The following is a 14,533-nucleotide window of genomic DNA, read 5'->3' as shown; positions in this document are numbered from 1 at the left end:
TTCTTCGGCGATCAGCCTTCTTTATGGTCCAGCTCTCACTTCCATACATCACTACTGGGAAAACCATGGCTTTTACTATACGGACCTTTGTTGGCAAGGTGATGTCTCTGCTTTTTAAGATGTTGTCTAGGTTTGCCATCGCCTTTCTCCCAAGGAGCAGGCGTCTTTTAATTTCGTGACTGCTGTCACCATCTGCACTGATCATGGAGCCCAAGAAAGTAAAATCTCTCACTGCCTCCATTTCTTCCCCATCTATTTGCCAGGAGGTGATGGGCCCAGTGGCCATGATCTTCGTTTTTTTGATGTTGAGCTTCAGACCATATTTTGCGCTCTCCTCTTTCACCCTCATTAAAAGGTTCTTTAATTCCTCTTCACTTTCTGCCATCAAGGTTGTGTCATCTGCATATCTGAGGTTGTTGATATTTCTTCCGGCAATCTTAATTCCGGCTTGGGATTCATCCAACCCAGCCTTTCGCATGATGAATTCTGCATATAAGTTAAATAAGCAGGGAGACAATATACAGCCTTGCCGTACTCCTTTCCCAATTTGGAACCAATCAGTTGTTCCATATCCAGTTCTAACTGTAGCTTCTTGTCCCACATAGAGATTTCGCAGGAGACAGATGAGGTGATCAGGCACTCCCATTTCTTTAAGAACTTGCCATAGTTTGCTGTGGTCAACACAGTCAAAGGCTTTTGCATAGTCAATGAAGCAGAAGTAGATGTCTTTCTGGAACTCTCTAGCTTTCTCCATAATCCATCGCATGTTTGCAATTTGGTCTCTGGTTCCTCTGCCTCTTCTAAATCCAGCTTGCACTTCTGGGAGTTCTCGGTCCACATACTGCTTGAGCCTTCCTTGTAGAATTTTAAGCATAACCTTGCTAGCATGTGAAATGAGTGAAATTGTGCGGTAGTTGGAGCATTCTTTGGCACTGCCTTTCTTTGGGATTGGGATGTAGACTGATCTTCTCCAATCCTCCGGCCACTGCTGAGTTTTCCAAACTTGCTGGCATATTGAGTGTAGCACCTTAACAGCATCATCTTTTAAAATTTTAAAACTTTTTAAAATTTTAAAATTTTAAAAACGATGAGACATAATAATAATTTATTATGTATACCTCTCCTATCTGGCTGGGTTTCCCCAGCCACTCTGGGCGGCTTCTAACAAAAGATTAAAAATACATTAAAACATCAGTCATTAAAAACTTCCCTAAGCAGGGCTGCCTTCAGATGTCTTCTAAATGTCATATAGTTGTTTATTTCTTTGACATCTGATGGGAAGGCATTCCACAGGGTGGGCACCACTACCAAGAAGGCCCTCTGCCTGGTTCCCTGTAACTTCGCTTCTCACAGTGAGGGAACCGCTAGAAGGCCCTTGGCACTGGACCTCAGTGTCCAGGTTGAACGATGGGGGTGGAGACGCTCCTTCAGGTATACTGGGCCGAGGCCGTTTAGGGCTTTAATAGTCAGCACCAACACTTTGAATTGTGTTCGGAAATGTACTGGGAGCCAATGTAGGTCTTTCAAGACCGGTGTTATGTGGTCTTGGCAGCCAGTTCCAGTCACCAGAAAGAAAGAGAGGCTCTGGGGGGAGCTGTAACACAGAGAAATTAGCGTGAGCTTCAAGCGGCCTCTTGCTCTTTTGTAGACCAAGGGGGTGGAGCCAAGCACAACATGTGAAGAAGACAGCCTCCTCATAATGGGCTGTGTCCAAACTAATGCTGCAGCCCTAACTTATCAGGGAGGAAGCCTCATTGACATTACAGGTAGGGGAGATATTTAATTTGATTCTCATTTAAAGACAACTGACCTGATTTGTGCTTTCTGAAACAGTACAAGGACCAAAAACACAGCCACCCTTCAAATTCACCCTTCTGAATTTTGCAATGCAGTTTTTCAGTCAGGTAGCATATACAGAAAATGCATATATACTGGGGTAGTGTCCATAAACATGCACATATTGTTGAAAATGGCATGCAAAATGTGTTATTTTAAGGGAAATCACTTTGCAGAAATTTGTACAGACGCATCCATTCTGAGAAAATGTGTTGTGGAGCTTTTGTTTTGCTTTTAAATTGCAAACTGAGGTAGAAATTTAAGACTGGGGAAACCTTGGAAACTGAGATAAACCAAAATTTACAGATTGGTACTATCTCAATTTAAATGTAAAGGGATTTACTTTTAAGTAGACCTGAACAGACTTGCACTGTAAATCAATGGGACCAGATAGTCACAACTTCACTCCTGCTGATTCATAAATGCAACTAAGGCCACGTTAACACCGTACTTTTAAAACATCATTATACCACTTTGAACAGTCATGGCTTGCCCCAAAGAATTCTGGGATCTGTAGTTTGTTAAGGGTGCTAAGAGTGGTTAGGAGGAGCTACAGTTCCAAGAGTGGTTTAACAATCAGTCCCTCATCCCAGGAAACTCTGCAAATTGTAAAGGTTCTGTGAGAGGAATGGGGGCCTCCTAACGACTCTGAATGCCCTTAACAAACTAGAGCTCCCAGAATTCTTTGAGGAAAGCCATGGCTCTTTAAAGTGGTATCGCCGTGTTTTAAATGTATGGTGTGAATGTGGTCTAACTTAGCCTGGATCAAGTCTTAACACACCAAGGCAGTTTTCTGCAGCAGCTGGTGGTAGAGATGCCAGGAAGGATCCCTGTTTGAGAAGAGCCCGTCTTCCTGACTCACAGATGGCAACCGATACAGGAAGCCAGTGCACACACCAACCTCAGTCCCCTGCTGTTTTCACCAGTGCTATACTGAATAATTGCTATTTGTAACGTTTCCATGTATCATCCCCGCTCTGGCTTATGTCTTCTGCACCCCCTACTTCCAGATCTGTGGTATGTGAAGCATTAATGAATGGGGGAATGCATTGCAACATGTGCTCGCATTTCTTTTCCTTACCATTAAATAAATTTAACTAGCCTGTACAGATGTGTGGGGTAGGCATGGGGAATATCAGTTCAGTGCATATGGCTTTTGATGCATTTAAAAATTATGTGCTGCAATTTCTGGGCACAAAGGACTCAGCTACAATCAGTCAGTTATATTGTTGTAACTCCATTGTAAAGATGCGGCACCAGATGATGCTGTAGAGCAAAAAAAAACTTTGTCTATGCAATTTTACATAGTGGGGTTTTTTGTTATAATGATTTAATTTATGACTTATTTATAGTGTGTGTTTTTTCCTGTGTGTAGATCCAGCCAAATTTCTTCTCCAGCAGAACGTCTGTCATTCTGAGTCATACAATGACTATTCTAGCAGGAAATGGGAGTGAAAATACATAGAATGCATAGAAAATGCATAGAATTTCTCTTTAGTTATACAGTGGTACCTCAGGTTAAGTACTTATTTGTTCCGGAGGTCCGTTCTTAACCTCAAACTGTTCTTAAGCTGAAGCACCACTTTAGCTAATGGGGCCTCCTGCTGCTGCCGCGCCGCCAGAGCCCAATTTCTGTTCTCATCCTGAAGCAAAGTTCTTAACCTGAAGCACTATTTCTGGGTTAGCGGAGTCTGTAACCTGAAGCGTATGTAACCCGAGGTACCACTGTAGTTGGATAGAATTATATCTGCAAACTGGAGCACTAAGAGCTGCTATCATACAGAGCTCTTGGTCTCCATACTGCTAATACTCCATCTTGCTTGATCTCTTGGAATCTTGAGTCAATAGTAAAAAAAAAAAAAAGTTCAGCAAGATTTTACTTTGATGTTTCTCACCCCACGTTTTACTTTACTGTCATACTGTAATTGCCCCTTTCCACACTTCTGATTGCAAACTACCTAGAGATCTTTAATTAGAGACTTGGGTCACTTCCAGACGCTGAGCATTCACCCTGATTCGTTGGCACAAAGTTTGCAGGGAGATTATACAATATCAATTGTTTACTAAGTGTTTGTTCTGAAGTTGTATGATGCTGCAACATGCAATTGTTATCCCACATAAATCCATCACTTTCCTTACTGTAAAAAGTTTGATTTCTTTTACAAGAATGCCCATTCCACTTCAATCAAGCAATATGGATTTGCCCCTAGGCTGCTGAATCCCACCCACCAAATAGTGACAGTCTGGAAGCACCTTCACTGAGTTTGCACTAAAACGTTTTGAGGGGGACGTTGGCAGGGTCAATAAATACATTGTGAGCAAGACTAGTGTCCCCTTAAAGTAGGAAAGAGCAAGTGAAAAAAGGCCAAAGCTCGACTTTTACGAGCAGAGAATAATTCCCCTGAAGCAAAACTGGAGGAAACAGTCTACCTGGTCCACAGCCTGTTGCTGTTTTCCTTCTTCCTGAATACTGCAACAGTGTAGAGAAATTAATAAGCAAAATAATATTTATTTAAATATTCATTTGATTCCATTGATGAATTGCTCCCCATAAAATATCTAAAAGCAATTTTACAGCAAAAACATCAAGAATAACAAACAATGCCATATGTAAAAGCACACAAAAGATGCTATTATGCATACACACACACACACACACACACACACACACACACATTGGAGAAAAACCTAAAAACCTAACTTTCAAATCCAGTACATATACAGACTGGGATAGCAATCTGCACTTAAAAGGCTTTTTTAATTTCATTAGTTCATTCATTTGCATTATGTACTTAATGGAATGCAAATTACTTCCAATATTCAGGGGAAAGTGGTCAGAATTGCATGTAAAATGTTGGCTTCAATTTCAGTCTTCTCACCGCAACAGATTGCCCTGCCGTTGTCTACACACCATGCATTCTGACCCAGAGAAAAGTCATATCACAGATACAGAGAGCCAAAAGAGACATTGGAGGTCCTCCATGTCAATCCCTTGCTGAATGCACGATCCGCAGTATGGGATGCAATAACTGCATTCCCGGCAGATCTGTTCCATGGCTGAACATCCTGTTCAATAAGGCAGGAAGCAGACTAGGAGAGCAGATAAGGCTGGCGGACTCAGTATAGGATCTGCAAGTCTCTTCTGCTGTAAAGACTGTGCACATCTGGCAGAAGAAGCTACCTGGGTGTCCTTTCACCAGTTATGAGGGCAGAGCAGGAGATATCTGGAGTAGAATTTCCAGAAGGCCTCAGGTTCATGACTGCTGTCTACCAGAGATCCTGACTTGGCTTTTCAGTTGGTCAAAGTAGGGCAGAAGGAGGGAAAGGGGCAATCCCACTGCGAAACACCAAGCCCATAATTCTGCTCAAATGACCAACGCCCAGGGACTGACGGCTGGTGTTTGATGCTGACAGACCGCTTTGGTGGCATCCCATAAAAACTGTCATTCCAGGGACTCAGCCATCAAGCAGAGTCCTGACTCTGCAAGTGAAGTATGAGGCGGAAGGGCAAATTTATAAGCCAAGAAATGCCTTTCAAGCAAGTAACGAGCAGGCTAATGAGAAGCCAGGCAGGAATCGCCACAAATATTAACGAGGAGAAAGCCTCGTAAAGGAGCTAACACCCCAGTGCTCATGGTATAAAAAAGCTCTAGGAAGGAGATCATCTGTCAGACTTGGGTTTCGTGGGTCTCTTCACTCATTTCCTCCATCTAGCTGCTCCTTTCAACCATGGCTGCCACCACTGCCACTCGCACTTGCGGGTCTCTCAGGGGCCCTTGCCGGGTCACAACAAACTGCCACCCAAACAGCGCTGCCTCAGTCAACTGCCGGCCCGGGCCTTGCCTTCCTCCTCGCCGATCCAGCGTCTGCCTGCCCCCTCCAGGCCATACGGCCTCGTCTCTCCACAACAGCTGCCGAAGTGGGGGCCACATGACATCTACTCGCCTTCCACCTCCTAGCATGGGCTCCTCTTGTGTCCCTCCACCCTGCATCCCTCCTCCTGCTCGCCCTCTGAACTGCTACCCTGTCGGCCACAATGAAGGGATCCTCAACTGCAATGAGAAGGAAACCATGGAGTTCCTGAACAGCCGCCTGGGGAACTATCTGGAAAGGGTGCGCTGCCTGGAACAGGAGAACGCTGACCTGGAGTGCAAGATCCGAGACTGGTACGAGTGCGAAAATGCTTACGTGTGCACCGACTTCAAACCTTTTTACTGCAACATTGACGAGCTCCAGCAACAGGTAAGGAATGGCTCATGGGGGGCAGGGGGGTCTTCCACGATTATCCAGTTCCATGGAAACTTTGGTTATTTATGGAGTGTTCTGGATTTATTTGGTTTTAGAGTGCGGCAGTAAGACTGGTGACTGGGAGCAGCTGCCGAGACCACATAACACCAGTCCTGAAAGACCTCCATTGGCTCCCAGCACAATTCAAAGTGTTGGTGCTGGCCTTTAAAGCCCTAAGTAACCTCAGCCCAGTATACCTGAAGGAGTGTCTCCACCCCATCGTTTAGCTCAAACACTGAGGTCCAGCTCTGAGGGCCTTCTGGTGGTTCCCTCACTGCAAAAAGTGAAGCTACAGGGAACCAGGCAGAGGGCCTTCTCAGTAGTGGCACCCGCCCTGTAGAACACCCTCCCATTAGATGTCAAGGCAATAAGCAACCATCTGACTTTTACAAGACATCTGAAGGCAGTCCTGTTTAGGGAAGTTTTTAATGTTTGATGCTTTATTGTATTTTTAATATTCTGTTGGGAGCCGCCCAGAGTGGCTGGGGAAACCCAGCCAGATGGAATTATCATTACAAGGAAAGGGTGAGAGTCATTCTGTCCTTGCTTCAGATCTGCCCTTTGGTGCAAGCTTTAAAGGGATAGCTGAAGACTCCTTTTTAAACATTTTATTTATACTTTTCAGGTTTATACATTTCACTAATTTTACAATCATTTTCACATTTCAAAACTTGACTTCCTCCCCCCCCCCCACTTTCTGCAGTTCCTTAATTTTTTTCCAATATCTTCTGCATATCCAAATTAACTTAATTTGCTCATTTACTCATCTACTTTAAATATATACAGTAGTGCCTCGCAAGACGAAAAGAATCCGTTCTGTGATTCTCTTTGTCTAGCGGTTTTTTCGTCTTGCGAAGCAAGCCCATTGACGGATTAGCGGATTAGCGCTATTAGCGGATCAGCTGATAAGCAGCTTAGCGGCTTAGAAAAAGGGGGGGAGGGAAAAAAACCAGCAGGAACTCGCAAGACATTGTTGTCTTGCGAAGCAAGCCCATAGGAAATTCGTTTTGCGAAGCACCTCCAAAACGGAAAACTCTTTCGTCTAGCGAGTTTTCCGTCTTGCGAGGCATTCGTCTTGCGGGGCACCACTGTACTCTCATAAAACTGCAGGTTATTACCATAATCCTGCCAATGTTCTTATCTGTTTACAATTTGGCTGTAAATATTCAATAAACAAATTTCCATTCTTTTATATATACTTTGTTATCTTGATTTCTTATTCTTCTGGTAAATTTTGCCATTTCTGCATATTCCATAAGTTTTTGTATCCATTCTTCCTTTGCTGGGACTTCTGCTTCTTTCCATTTTGGGGCAAGTAATATTCTTGCCACTGTAGTTGCATACATAAATAAGTTTCCATACAGTTTAGGTAGTTCTGTCCCTATAATTCCCCAAAGAAAAGCTTCTGGGTTGTTTTTCACAAACGTTATTTTGAACATCCTTTTCAATTCATTATATATCATTTCCCAGGAAAGGAAAGGAAGGAAATGATGGGAAATAAAGACTCATTTCTTGCCCCCTTCAGGTGTCTGCTCCCATGCCCCTAAGGCAAACATAGGCAAACTCTGCCCTCCAGATGTTTTGGGAATACAATTCCCATCATCCCTAACTAACAGGACCAGTGGTCAGGGATGATGGGAACTGTAGTCTCAAAACATCTGGAGGGCCGAGTTTGCCTATGCCTGCCTTAAGGCAAAAGAAAGTCACACATTGCAATATGGAATTTGTTCTCATGGTGTCGTGATGCCCATCAACCTGGGTGTCTTTAAAACGGGATTGCACAAATTCATGGAGAAGGCGGCTCACAGTGCCTAACTAGCCATGATGATGACTATGTTCTCTCTCTGTTGCTGGAGGCAGCAGACCTCTGAATGCTGGTGGCTGGGAACCACAAGTGGAGAGGGCATTGTTGCATTCAGGTTCTGCTTGTGAGCTTTCTATAGATATCTGGTTGGTCACTTCAGGTACAGGATGCTGGGCTCAATGAGCCTTTGGCCTGATCCAGCAGGAGCTATCCTTTGGTGATGCTCTCCATCTGCTCCCACCTAATCCATCTGGCTGGATTAAAATGAAATATCTCTGGGGGGTTTCTTTCCAGATTTGCTGTACTAAGGCTGACAATGCAAGACTCTGCCTGGATATTGACAATCTCAAAATGGCTTCTGATGACTATTGCACCAAGTAAGATATTTTTTTGGCGGAGGGGTGGATCAAAGCTAGCCAACTACTCTCATCCTGTATGTTGTCATACTCCCCCCCCCACCCATGGTATCATTCAAACCAGCCTGTGTTACTATGATTCCCAGGAAGAGAACAGGGGCTCACCGATAGCAGTTTTGTAGGGAAACCAGGCTGAAAACAGTGGCTGCTGATAGTACTAAGGGTTGCCAGATCACCACTTTCAAGCTAAATTATTATTGGGAAGTGTTGATGTCTCTTCTACAAAGACCCAGGCAGTTCTAAAATGAGGACTGTTTTGCTAAGAGATAGCCAGCAGCGCTAAGAAGGCAAGCTTCCACATTAAAGGGGGAAGTTCAGTGGAACTCAGATTAAAATTCCGTTTGGAAGTCCTCTGACAACTGGTTGTACATTTTTGTACCAGGAACATATCAACGTAAGCCTGAAATCCTTCATTGGTTTACAACAGGTTTAAGGCCCTAAGAATAATTGTCCAACTGTCCTGTCCCCCACAAAAACACAGAGAATGCACACATAGTATCACACTCCTTGATTTCAGAAAAGACACATACAAAATCACTCACATTTTAGCAGCCCTATAACATAGCTGTTAACGCTTCCCTTTTTTTAAGGGAAATTCCTTTATTCCGAATAGGATTCTTTGCAAGAAAAGGGAAAAGTTGACAGCTATGCCCCATAAACATGCACCAGAAAAGGCATGGACACACAGACACACATTTGTTGATCACCCTGCCACCTAGAATACAAAAGCTTAGGGCAGTTATCCATGTCTGCTTAGAGGTAAGTCTCCTTGAGGTGTGTGGCACCTACTCAAAGCAGAGATGGATCCAGATCTGGCCCACCCTCCAAGGGCCATCTTTGTCAGCTGGATAGGACAGCCAACCCATCAATCACCAGGTGTCAAACTTCAGAGGAGGAATCGAGAGCACATTTGTGTGCTCATTATTCTTCTTTTTCTCCTTTACAGATTGACTTTAATTTAAATTTGGGACTGGAAAGGAAGAATCATTGAAGCTAGGGCTTGGTCCCAAGCTGGGGCTGCAAAGATTCCTGCTGAAAATAGGACTTGCTTTTGGTGTTTACTGCAAGTCCCACTCCCAGTGGGGATTGTCTCCACCCAGGCACTGCTGAGCAGAAGCAATCCGAGTGGCTTGCTGTGCTCTGGATGAGCTTAGAGTCGCAGCAGAAAGCGAGAACTGCTGCCCACTGGAGCTTGGATTGGTACTCATCAGTCCTTGGTCCAGGTTTAACATTCTGCCCTCTCAGCTATGCTGCAATAATCTGTCTTTCCTCCCCCTGAAGGTATGATTATGAGCTGAGTCTGCGTCAGAGGGATGAGGCTGACATCAATGGCCTTCGGAGAGTGCTGGATGACCTCACCCTATGCAGGGCTGACCTGGAAGCTCAGCTCGAGTCCTTGACTGAGGAGATGATGTGCCTGAAGAAAAACCACGAGGAGGTATGCCCCAAACATCTCTTCTACCAAGCCCAGAACAGGTGCTGAACCACGGGTGAAGGAGCATAGATCTTTGGAGCTGGAAGTGCACTGGGATCATCTTCTAGTCCATGGGTAGTCAACATGAGGTCCTCTGGATGTTGTTGGACTACAACTCCCATCAGACCCAGTAAACATGGCCAGTGGGCAGGGATGATGAGAGTTGTAGTCCAGCAACATCCAGAAGGTACCACATTGGCTACCCCTGGTCTAGTCCAGTTCACATAAAAAACCAGGGACATCTACCCACCCAGTCCACCTTGAGATCGGTCTTCACAATCTAGACCACCAACAGAGATAAGGGCATTTCAGGATAAATACATGCAGAGTTTTGGACAACTTATGCAACCAACCAATACACAATGGGTAAAGGGCAAAATCCCTAAGGGTCACCAACCACTAGAGTAAATTTCCATCCAGTCCAAACTATGGCCATCTGTGTTCCCCTTCCACTGAATCTCCCCAAATTAAAATTCCATAAGGATCCAAGTTCTAAGCAGGAAACCAGTTTGCAATACCAGTCTACCATCAAAGAGCCAACCAAATTATATTCAGCAGTCCCTTTGAATAAGTGATATGCAAATGATGAAAAATGGCTCCAGATATACTCCCCTTGCCTTCCTCTTTGTCCCCTCCTGCAGGAGTCCTGTGCCCTTCGCTCCCAGCTCGGTGACCGCATCAATGTGGAGGTGGATGCTGCCCCATCTTGCAACCTCAACAAGGTCCTGGACGAGATGCGTTGCCAGTATGAGGCTGATCTTGAAAAGAATCGCCGGGAAGTTGAGGACTGGTACTGTACACAGGTAGGTCCCCCTCCTCAGTGGCCAATTCCATCCCAATCAGGTGTCTCACTGACCATCTTTCATGGCAGAACTCCCGTGACCTTCTAATTTCTGGGCTTTTTTAAAACATTCACCAGATGGAAGAGCTCAACAGGGAGGTGCTCTCCAGTGGAGAACAGCTGCAGTGCTGCCAGACAGAAATCATTGAGACAAGACGTTGTGTTCAAGCACTGGAGATTGACCTACAGGCTCAGCAGAGCATGGTGAGTAAGAATCCAGAATGCTCAGTGTCGGGTACGTTGTTCAACAGTACTATTTGCATGTTCACACTATCTTGTGAATCGTACTCCTGTCATGCCTTTCCCCTCTCTCCTTCCAACCCATTCTCTGCTCTACCCTCTAACTCTGAAGCTTCCCCTTCCTCTGACACTTGCATCCAGGCTGGTAGAGGTCCCCACAAATCACTGCCCCCGTCTCCCAAGTCAGACTCCAGACTCCCTTCCCCCCGTGCACACGCATCAGCATTTTGCCAGTCCCTGCCAGTGCCCTCCAGATGTTATTGGACTCCAACTCCCATCTACCCCAGACAGCAAGGCCAAGGGCCAGGGATGATGGGAGTTGTAGTCCAACAATATTTGGAGGATATCAGGTTGGCTACCCTTGCATTATGGCACCATTGTGTTCGTTTAGCTGTGTGAGCAGAACATGCCCTGATGAATTTCTCTCTCTCTCTCTCTCTCCCTTGCCTTCTTCTCCGTCTCTCAGAAAGGGGCTCTGGAGGGCACTTTGCAAGAAACAGAATCCCGCTACTGCACCCAGCTCTCCCAGCTCCAGTGCCTGATCAGCAACGTGGAGGCCCAGCTGGCCGAAATCCGCTGTGACATTGAGCGCCAGAACTGCGAGTACAAGACCCTCCTGGACGAAAAAGCCCGCCTGGACTGTGAGATCGCCACCTACCGCAACATGTTGGAAGGAGAAGACTGCAAGTAAGTAAGAGGAGGGCAGTAGTCGATGCCAGAATGGCCTCTTCTGGATTGATTTGGCTTTAGGCAAGTTAACCTCAACTCAGCTGTGATCCAATAAAGTGGGGTGGGGGGAGACAGAGAGAGCCTTCTGATCCCAAGGTGGACCTTCCCTTCGGGTCCACCTTCCAAGGGCCACATGCCAGAGACAAAAGTGGATGGAACAATGAATGCAGTCCCAGCTGCAACAGCTGGCATTTCTAGGTAGGCATCAGAGAGACCCAAATCTGAAATCCTAGAGGACTTCTGTTAGTCAGTGTAGACACCACTGAGCTATTCCCCCCAGCAGAGGATAGACAAGTTGAGTGGATCCACAAGCACCATACATCCTGGAACTTGTACCTGAAACTTCTTCCTCTTTGGCGATCACTCATAGCCGAGTAAGATTGTCTTCCATAAACACGGTTTTAACAACTTACCTTTGCTGTGGTCTTAAGAGCAGCTATTTGGAAACACCCAGTTCAAATCAACGGATGGGCATTTTTGCATCTTGAGGTTACAGCTCACTTCCTGGCCCTTTTGAGGAATAACACTAACTCACACCAAGCTGTCGCTGTGAAAGCATCCACAGCTCCAAGAACACAAGACCCTTTGCTTTAGCTCATTAACATTTGCTCTCTCCATCTCACGTTGGGAAGCTAGCCTTCTCCAGAGACACACTCTTCTTGTCTAACCATGGATGTGTTCTTCTTTTCCAGGCTGCCCAATCGCCCCTGTGATCCAGAGTGCACGACCGCCATTCGATCATCTGTCTGCCGGCCAGTTTGTGTGCCGGAGCCAGTCTGTGCCCCCGTCTGCCCACCAACCTGCAAGCCATGTGTGCCCGTGGTGGAGCCTAACCTGGCTCCCTCATGTGTCAACCCCTGTGGGCCAAAGTTTGTCTCATGTGGCCCTCCACCCTGTGGCCCTCCTCCCTGTGGCCCACATGGTCCAATGTGCCCGCCCCCTTGCGGCCCATGCCCACCAGGACCACCAGGCCCACGGATCAACACTAAGATCTGCCGCATGTGAAATCTCAGCGCCTGGGCACCAAATCCATAGGCAACATGGAACAGACGAGGACCTGAACCTAGAGGGGAGGGGGAATTTATGTACTCCTATCCTATGCTTAGAAAACTCCTCTAGGAACCTTGCTTAAAAAGTTAGGCACGTTCTGCCTACAAGGTGGCTCTGGTAGCATGGTTCCTCCCTTCCCTGCTGCTTTCACGCTTTCCGGGATGCACGGAAGATCCTCGGGTGACTTCTTAATAAACGTTTGTTTTCTGGCATACAAAAAATGTGGCGTCTGCTGTATGTTTTTCTAAGCAGATGATTGCTTATGACACAGGACCAAGAGTTTCCAGAAGGAGATTAGGTTCTCCAGGGGCAGAAGTGGTGACACTTTTCAGGGATGGAAGGGACCAGAGGCAAAAGCCGGTGGAACAACAAAGGTATATTTTACCTTTGTTCAGTAGGATAGTTAGTACACACATTCAAACACCCCTCCAGACAAACACGAGGCATTGTCAGAGTTCAATGACACATTTCAGCAAAGCGAAAACTCTTGGATATGAAGGAGGACCAATGAAGGGTGTACCCTGTGGTGGGTGGGTGGCCTGGGGAGAGTTCTGGGGGCCAGATAAAAGGCCTAACAGGACCACTCTGAAGTAGGATGAGGTGGCTGTCGTGGGCCATTAATTGTAGAAGTCATGAAAGGCAGCACACTGATCGTGAAATAATTATTGCAATTCTTTTATTTGCTGGGAGGAAGGAAGGTGCTTGTGGGATTTTCTGCCTCTAGGGAAGCACCATTTCCTGTTCCAGGCAGCAAAATGTCTTGGGTCAGTCCTGGGTTGGCTGAACAAGAGATGCTTCCAGAGTTCATTGTCGCCTCAGTGCTGTTCATTAACGCATGTTTCATGCAGAATCCACACAAAGTTGTCCTTATCAAAATGCCGTCCCATCTCATCTTCCCATTTAATTTGGATTTACCATTTCTACATAATATCCCATTATATTCACACACACATACACAAATGTGGACTTCTTAATTAAGATTAAATGAGGGGGTATATAATAGCATTTTGATGAGGACTGTGAACAAAGGTGTTTCCAGGACCTGGAACATATGAATTGCCTCTCGCAAGAAATAGATAGCTATTTGAGGGTATTTCCAACCTTAATGAAAATCCTAGTGGGTCTCTGGGTAGGTAGGAGATTGATCATGGCTTCTTTGGATCATTCAAGGCAAAGTAGTTATTACACTCATCCGTTTTAACCTCTTGCAATGAAGAGTATTTAACCTTAGGTGTTGCTGCCACCTGGGGGTGTCAGAAGAGATTTTCCTGAAGCACACTGGGTTCTTCAACCGAAGCAATCAGGTGCGCTGCTCCAGTTACAAACTAGGAGAAACATGGATGGCTTTTTAGCCTTCCAAATCCCCAGCAAACTAATTCATTTTTTTTAAAAAAAGAAATCTAGAGTTAGGTTGTCTTTTAGTTGGGCCCTTTCACTCCAGGATTTCTGCAGAATTCACATCCTGAAGAAGATAATTGATCTCTTTCCCATCCACTCACAGAAACAACCCCTCTTTGAGAAGGCATTGGGAAGAGGAATAGCAGCCCAGGGGTGTGGAGAAAGGGCTGGGTGACTACCACCACCTCAATCATTGTTTGCAATGTTGGTGGGGTAGCAGACACTACAGCTTTATCGCAGCATCATAATTCCTCCCCGGTGTTAAAAGTGAAAAGTCAACAACACCTACGGTTTCTACAACAGAGAGCCTTGTTAAAGGCCAGGCAGCCCAATCCTGACCTAATTAGAAGCAAGTCCTGCTGAATCCAGTGGGGCTCACTCCTAGCATGTACATTTGCGGACTAGAGTACACATAATCAGATCCATGAAACTACCGTTCCTGTCACAATGCAGACACA

At 45.6% G+C, this 14,533-nt stretch overlaps 1 protein-coding gene across 1 annotated transcript in view; it reads left to right on the top strand.

The window, feature by feature from the left end:
* Window positions 1-12,881, top strand: part of LOC310692556 (uncharacterized protein) — a 29,956-nt gene extending 17,075 nt beyond the window's left edge. Inside the window, exons 9-15 of the mRNA XM_083473504.1 lie at window positions 5,551-6,078; window positions 8,222-8,304; window positions 9,625-9,781; window positions 10,459-10,620; window positions 10,737-10,862; window positions 11,365-11,585; window positions 12,320-12,881. Coding sequence (XP_083329630.1) covers window positions 5,551-6,078; window positions 8,222-8,304; window positions 9,625-9,781; window positions 10,459-10,620; window positions 10,737-10,862; window positions 11,365-11,585; window positions 12,320-12,632 — 1,590 coding nt within the window. The 3' untranslated portion in view covers window positions 12,633-12,881. The remainder of the gene's footprint in view (window positions 1-5,550; window positions 6,079-8,221; window positions 8,305-9,624; window positions 9,782-10,458; window positions 10,621-10,736; window positions 10,863-11,364; window positions 11,586-12,319) is intronic.
* Window positions 12,882-14,533: the final 1,652 nt, after the last annotated feature.

This window comes from Podarcis liolepis (assembly GCF_965112155.1).
Source record: "Podarcis liolepis genome assembly, chromosome: 13".
NCBI classification, from domain to species: Eukaryota; Metazoa; Chordata; class Lepidosauria; order Squamata; family Lacertidae; genus Podarcis; species Podarcis liolepis.
Note: the sequence above shows the minus strand (reverse complement) of the source record. Positions and strands in the feature narration are given on the sequence as shown.